Source organism: Lactuca virosa, chromosome 3 (assembly GCF_052849685.1).
Source record: "Lactuca virosa cultivar CGN04683 chromosome 3, Lactuca_virosa_CGN04683_v6, whole genome shotgun sequence".
Classification (NCBI taxonomy): Eukaryota; Viridiplantae; Streptophyta; class Magnoliopsida; order Asterales; family Asteraceae; genus Lactuca; species Lactuca virosa.
The window spans coordinates 35,859,744-35,867,474 of record NC_136428.1 but is presented as its reverse complement, the minus strand read 5'-3'; the positions used below and the strand labels follow the sequence as shown (position 1 = coordinate 35,867,474).

Genomic DNA, 7,731 nt, shown 5'->3' with positions numbered 1-7,731 from the left:
GTTTTACATTGCAAATCCTTCTTGATTGGATAATTTTGCCCTTGGTAGGAAATAGACCTGGCAATTTCAGACACGAATACACGAATCAGTGAGAGACACGACACGAATACATCTTAAAAATTGAGATAAAGCTTATTTCTCATCGTTTAATCATATCGTGTCAAATTCGTGGCTGACACGTTTTCATGACACGAATACACGAATTGTCAGGTTTAGTAGGAAACAATAACATCAACCTTCTTTGTCTGTGTACCACAGAAATTTGGTTCAAACATTACACTTCAAAAAAAAGAAACAAAACAGAAGTTAATACATTGTAACTAACACCACCAATAGTAATAATATGGAGACTTTATAATGTTAAGCAATTGAAAGAACTTATAAATAAATAAAAAAAGTTAAAAGATTCATATTGGATATATAAAAGATGTGAAAAGACAAACATAGTTCTATTTCATTCTTTCTTTTTTACTGAAAGACCAAAATACCCTTCTTACATGTTGAAACATTACTGTTCTAACAAATTCTCGCACCAAACATTACTGTTCTAACAAATTCTCGCACCAATGCCAAATGAATTAAGATTCTGGTATACACAATTACTTTAGTAATCCCTCTCTAGAAAAGTAGAAAGTTGGAATCAATGATTCCGGAGGTAATTGGATATACCTTCCCAATCTTTACATGCCCAAACCGATTTTCCCCAACCAGATTACTTGATATATCCTACAAAAAAGTCAAAAAAAAAATACATTACATTTTCGTTCTCTTCCATTGTTTTTGAATTCAAAGCACCTGAATAAAAAAATTATTAATAAAATTATGTGCTAATTGTTTTGCAGTTCAACAAATTTCACCTTGCAGATAAGAAACATAAATTGAATTCGTTATTAAAGTCAAAAGATCAAAGGATTGTTGGAATCTGGAAGTTAAATATCAGAAATATAGAAAGACCAAAATGCATGGCAAGTATGCACATACATCATTGATCTATGACAACACTAAACTTACAAATATAAAATATGAAAATCTAGCAGCTGTGAATAGCTTCATAGCTTGTTGTGTTTGTGTAGCATTAAATTATATCATTAAATCTAAACTTGAAAAAAGGAAAAAACTTACATAGAAGAACATGAGATCCATTAGAGACAGGAACTGAAGTTGACATTTAATGCATGAGGTTAGCTTGTGTATGTAGTAATTTATTGAATTTCATTATTTGATCTTTTACTATCAATCTCAGGTGATAAGCTTTGAAAAAATATTGATTTCCTTCTTCAAGCTTCTGCCAAACTGAAACATGAAAGTGTGTCAATCTTGGCATTTTGAAATGTCAAACCTGGCATTTTTACACAAACTTATAAATTTTTACATTTCGTCAAATTTAATATTGGCAAATCACTAAAAAGGCTTCATAACATATACCAAAGTGACAAAAAAAGATAGAACTATGAGTCTTATAGAAAGTACAAAAGCCTGAAAAGGACTTAGAACAGTAACCATGATAACACTTTGTAGTAGGAACCTTGAACTTCACAAGCCTCCAAATACTCCAAGAAAATTGAACTTTAAGTATTTACTTTAATCATGATAGACCTATAGCATAAAAGGAAATCAAAACTTGATTTTGGTGTAAAGATGAGGAAGTATCAATAACAACAACAAAATCCTTTAGAACCTTATTTAGCATGAACAATGAAGATATCCAAAACATATCCAAATCTTAAACCAACATCTAAGCTTTTTCTTAATTGAAGAGTTGGAACTATGTACCTTTAGATTAAAACCATGAGAGGCAAAAACAGATAACTCAGTAGCCCAAACGATAGGCAACGAACTGAACTGTATAAACATAATCAATGCATCATAGTTCAGAATTTGACAAATAAGGGCTATAGAAATATGAACACATATACGGGAAATACAACACCACCGATTCTGACTGTCAAATTCAATGAAAAATAAATAATAGAAAAATACCTAGGCTTTAGAAATTACGGTGAAGTTTTAGGTTGAGGGTGATCTTGGTGGCGGTCTAACCTGTATTTTATTTTGGGAGAAGATTAAGGGCTCCTTCAAGGGAAAGCCACGTGTATATATCTGTAGAAAATATGTACCAGTAGTGGAGAAGGCGGAGGGCAAAATTGACACAGATTCTCCGTCAATCGATGTAGGGCTTACATGACGGATTGCATAGTAGGGTTTGTGGAGCGGTTGGATTGATTCGCTTGGTGGAGATGGTGGCTGGAATTCGGCGATAGAAGTGGCGGGGGTGAGCATCAGCAGAGACGGTGGAGCAGGAGGGAAGATAACGTGAGCGGTGAATGATCGGGAAGTATAGCGGATAGGAAAATGAGATGGAACCAGGTGATAACTGGTGGGTTTCGTATAGTTCCAAGGAATGAAGTCGGTGGGTTGTCTGACAATGAGAAGGTAACACGTGACAGCAATTTCATTCTTATTGGGTTACACAGTACACGTAGCCATCAGTGAAAACAAATAAATAACAAAAACCAAAGCAGAAAATAAAAATAAAATAAAAAGTCAAAAATTCAACCAATAAGATCAAGGTATTGCTTCAAAATTAAACTATATATAATAATAAATATATATAAATTAAATCAAAAAAAAAAGTTAAGGATAAAATAGTCTTTTTAGGTTGAATTCATAAAAAGGTGAAACCATAGGGACAAAAACCGCATCAACTGCCATGTTTGAGGACCGTATGGTTAGAAGATAAAAAGTTGGATCGGGAGTGCATGCAATTTTTCAACAACTAAGGACCATGTCGGAAATTTACTCTAATATAAAACTCGGACAATTTTTGTTTTTCAGTTTAAAAAGGAGATAAAGTGATGACATATATATTATGTTATTCCACAATCATTAAAACAAATGCACTTTTCACCTCTATCATCATGATCCATTGGCTGCAAACATACTCTTTTTTTGGGTAAAGCTACAAGCTTGTTGGAGAAATCTGAGACAAATGAATAACTCATATATAATTAATCAAGAACCATTATTACAGCCTAAAAAGGAGGCTAAAACTTCTTATTATTAACTTGCTTCTTCTGTCATAACAAAGGCAGAGATTTTTTAAAGAAGAAATCTTTTAATCTTTTTAGTTTTGAAGAAAAAATCAAACTTGGCAGACAGTGAGGCAGGTATGAAAGATTGAAACTTTTCACAAACCAGAATCAACAACTTGGATGAGTCAATGGGAAAATTACGTAATTAAATACCCTCAATCCTTATAAATTCAAAGAAATTTGTAGATATGGATATTTTGTTTACACATAATTTTGATGTCATATGCAGGCATGGTAGGGTCAATTGAATATAATGGTCTCTCAAGACAATTGATGTTGTTAAGTGGATTTGCTTTATGTCTTTATCTTCCTCAGCACCTCATTTTAAAATTCCCATTTTTTAACCAAATTCCACAGTAAAAAAGAAAAATCTCAACAAGAAAGTGGTTTCAAGATTACATACCAGCAGTTTTTTTATGCATTTCCACCGACGGCTGGACTATATAATGCAGGAAAAACAAAATTATATAATTTTCAATAACAGGATATTATTCTCAGATGAATGAGTTTATATCGTTAAACTAAAACAGACAAGAAAAAGTAAATTCACATGAATAGTTAGTCTTCTTTTGGAATTGAAAAAACATGTTATAGTTAGAAGTTCAACCATTGAACACCTTCAGATTATGGTTATTTCAAATTTCTTGTAGTTGAAAGTTGAAAACCTTTCAGTACTTTGAACAAAAAGGGGGAAATTAAAAGATAATCTTTCCTCATTCAGGAAGCTAACTTACAGGGCCTACTGTGATTATTAGCGCAAGTGAGAACATGACGATAGGCTTAAATTGAATATACTGATTTAGTGCTAAACCACCTAACTCCCCCTCAGTATTTTACTTCTATTCCAAGCAACCCTTTTTTTATATTCAAATCAAGAATTGTGGGAAGTTTCATATCAGCCATCGGTTTTCATATGAAAAAAGTAAAATAGTAAAATATGCAGGTGAAATTAGTTATCAAAGGGTTTCCATATCTAAGAAGAGGAACAAACTTGATAGAATTTCTTTCATTCAACATAAAAATGTCAAAGCATTGAATATATACTACCAACCACAGACTCCTTTCATTCACTATAAATAAGTACAAGCCATTGCTTCCTTCCATACAAAACCAACTTCTCTCCTTCATCTTCCCAAAATGGCATTTTCTTCACTTCATATTCTCTTCATAGTTTCGGCTTTGATCTTTTCTGTGATAAATCCTGCAGAAAGTGCCACATCAGATGGCCTTTTCATCCATTCTAGAGCAGCATACTACCCAAATTCTGATGACAAAGGATCAGAAAGTGAGAACTCAAACATTATATAAAATACATACGTGTATATATATGATTGTAACCTAATTTGTAATGATTCGAATCTTTGATGATGTTTTGCAGCTGGGAGATGTGGATATGGCTCATTTGGAGCAACGATTAATAATGGATATGTGGCAGCTGCATCTGATCTTTACAGAGATGGTGTAGGCTGTGGTGCTTGCTACCAGGTCATAAACACAACACAGTATATATGTAAACCAAGTTATATTTTATATAACAAATTATTTAATTTTTTTTTTATAAATCATCAGGTGAGGTGCACCAATAGTAAGGTTTGCTCAGATGAAGGAGTGAATGTTGTTATAACTGACCAAGGTTCAAGTGATCGAACAGACTTCATTATGAGCAAGAAAGCCTTCCGGAAGATGGCTCAATCTACAAATGCAGAAACATCTTTACTATCACAAGGAATTGTAGATATTGAATATAGAAGGTAACATGATAATCAAGTGATAAACTTATTTATTTATCTTGTTTATTTTGTGTAAAAAAATATATCAAAAAATCTCCTCATTTCCTCCACAGGGTTTCATGCAATTACCCGAAGAATAACATCACCATCAAGATAGATGAGAGTAGTGACTACCCGTATTACCTTGCTTTTGTCATATGGTACCAACAAGGCCAAAACGACATTACTGCTGTGCAACTATGTGAGGTAATAATTCAAAATCATATATATAAAAAATGTAACAAAATTATTTATCTACATATTTCTCACATGTTAGTTTGCTATTTGTTGTATGTAGACAAAAAATTTCGTTTGTAAACTATTGGATAGAAGCTATGGATCAGTGTTTACAACAACCTCTCCACCTAGTGGATCATTGTCTTTAAGAATGCTATTTAGTGGTGAAGATGGAGACGAAAAATGGGTTGTTCCAGTTAATATAATACCTGAGAATTGGAAGAAAGGGGACATATATGACACAGGGGTACAAGTGGAATAAGAAACTAATTCATCATACCATCAAAATAGCAGAAGTTTGTTATTGGATTGAATTGTAGGATAGTGTTAAGAGATTATCATATATATATTGATGTTGTCGTTATTTATTCTCTTCTTTTTTTGTTTAAAAGTTGTACCAATTTAATTCGTTATCCTGTCCTCTGTAAGAATTGACCAAGCTACAGTAAAAGTGTATCCATTTATTTTAAGCATGTGACAGGTGTACATGTTTGGTTGCCTTCAGATAAAACATAATGAAATAAAGAAATCATTGTCTGGAAATAAGTGGGGGATTAGAAAAAGGTTATTTTAACGGATAAAAATCTTATCTTTTAATATGAGTTGTGGATACAAAAAGTTCTCTTTAAGGCAAAAGCACTGATGTGATGCTTCTCAAATGCAATATCCCTGGGCTAAGGAGCGATCGAGGTAGTCTTTTTTTATTTAGTTTTTAGAACGGCATGCCACCTCACGGCTAAAGTTAGTGGAATTCGAAGCTGGGCAAACCCCATTTGGAGTGGAGTGCTTGAATCCCAAATGTCACCACCGGGCTACCATATGATTCTGGCGGAGTGGTCTTTAACGGAAGTGGTTTCAAGATGTTACGTACTCCAAGCATCATTTGATGTTAAAAAATGACCTATTTTTAGGCTTAGCAATTGAGTAGGGTTTGAGTTGGCGGGTTAGCGGGTCATAATAGATTGACCCAACCCAACTCATATAATATATAGATTGGCGGGTTGGAAACATCAACGCAATCCACGTAACCCGTTTAAGTATATGAGTTTGCGGGTTTGCGGGTCAGTAGGTTATTTTCGGGTAATTTTTCACACGTTAAACTTATACGAATTATACATGTTTCTAAATTAATTAACAATTAACATTTGACATTTACTAGAATGAAATAAACAACCAAATACAAATATAACATAATAACTTAATAAGCAACAACTTGAAGAAAAAAAAAAGTTTCCAAAGTAAAGTCATAAAGTCATAAACTCGCAAACATCCAAAAGAAATTGAAAACATTCATACAAAATGCAATTATGTCGTATATTTCATTGATTCATAAATAATTTTTTTATTTTTTTAAAGTATAATATATATAGTCGGATTGGCAGGTTAACCAGTGAACCCAAATAAGTAACCCAACTCATGAAATAAACGAGTTGGCGGGTCATAAATCTCAACCTAAACTCATTTATTTTCGTGTCGGGTTACGGGTTGGTCGAGGATTGTCACCCCTACTAAAAACTCACACATGATGATCCAAGCCACTTGAACAAATTCTCGCGAGCTAGCTACGAAACCGCTTGGACGATGAGCAACACTTATGGATCCGAGCGACTTCAACTAATTCTAACAAGAATTAAACGAAACCTCTTCGAACCTTGACGGTTTTAGTGACTTATTTGGTTCTTTTAACATAGAGAGTGTAGAGAGGTTGTACAAAATATGAACCCTAGTTCATATTTTCTCCATTTTCCTCTTAAATCACCACAAGATTAGCCCCACATTCTTGTATTTTCTCCTATTCCTTCGCATTGTAAATTTTATTATCACTAGTGGATCTCTCGATGGCCTCCTCCATTGTGGTTTTTCCCGATTTGGGTATTCCATGTAAATCTTCGTGTGCTTATCCCTATTTTTTATTGTTTTACTGATTATTGTTGATTCAAGTCTATATATAAGTGATTTACCTTTGATTGGAGGTGTTATTGTGTATTATCAAGTCATTTGAAGAATTTGGATCATTTAGATAATTTCATTTTGACCTAGTTTATCATTCTTTGGTAAACTTTGTTATTGGCAAAGTGTTTATTGTTCTTTACTCATTAGTTATTAGGGCTTTAGACATAAAAGTCTTTAAGTTTTTCAAGATATGATTGTTTTTGTTCCCGCGATCATTTTAGGTGTGTTAATGTCTGAAGTTTTGTAACATCCCAAAAATACAACCCAAAAAATTCGTTTTCAAAATCATTTAACAAACATGAATATTATCGCCATAGTATAAGATCATAAAACATGTATCTCAAAATCTCATAAAATCTGTTATCATAACACAATCTTATATAAAATATCAGAGTAAACTCCCAGGCTAAGAAAACTGTGGTGTGTGTCATGCCATCATCCCGAGCCCTTTCCCTTGCTAGCTGAAGTACCTGAAACCAAAACTGAAACTGTAAGCACGAAGCTTAGTGAGCTCCCCCAAACTACCACATACCATACAATAACACATATAACAAATACTGGGCCTTGCCCACTGCATCGGGCCCCGCCCGGCATCGGACCGAAGTCCGGCATAAATTGGGCCCCGCCCACTGCATCGGGACCCGCCCGGCATCGGACCGAAGTCCGGAATAAACTAAACA

General features: G+C 33.7%; 1 protein-coding gene across 1 annotated transcript; it reads left to right on the top strand.

Annotated features, from left to right (window-relative positions):
- Positions 1-4,097: 4,097 nt before the first annotated feature.
- On the top strand, positions 4,098-5,544 carry LOC145162271 (expansin-like B1). Its single transcript, XM_079081463.1, has 5 exons — positions 4,098-4,377; positions 4,471-4,577; positions 4,662-4,843; positions 4,936-5,068; positions 5,160-5,544. The coding sequence occupies exons 1-5, from the start codon at positions 4,230-4,232 to the stop codon at positions 5,358-5,360; spliced, it is 771 nt and encodes a 256-aa protein (XP_078937589.1). The 5' UTR covers positions 4,098-4,229; the 3' UTR covers positions 5,361-5,544.
- Positions 5,545-7,731: the final 2,187 nt, after the last annotated feature.

What these genes read in the sequence shown, in the direction of transcription:
- LOC145162271 (XM_079081463.1), top strand. Translation starts at nt 4,230, where the DNA reads ATGGCATTTTCTTCACTTCATATTCTCTTCATAGTTTCGGCTTTGATC. An exon ending in TGATGACAAAGGATCAGAAA is followed by an intron (nt 4,378 to 4,470) that starts GTGAGAACTCAA and finishes GATGTTTTGCAG; the next exon opens with CTGGGAGATGTGGATATGGC. An exon ending in GCTGTGGTGCTTGCTACCAG is followed by an intron (nt 4,578 to 4,661) that starts GTCATAAACACA and finishes ATAAATCATCAG; the next exon opens with GTGAGGTGCACCAATAGTAA.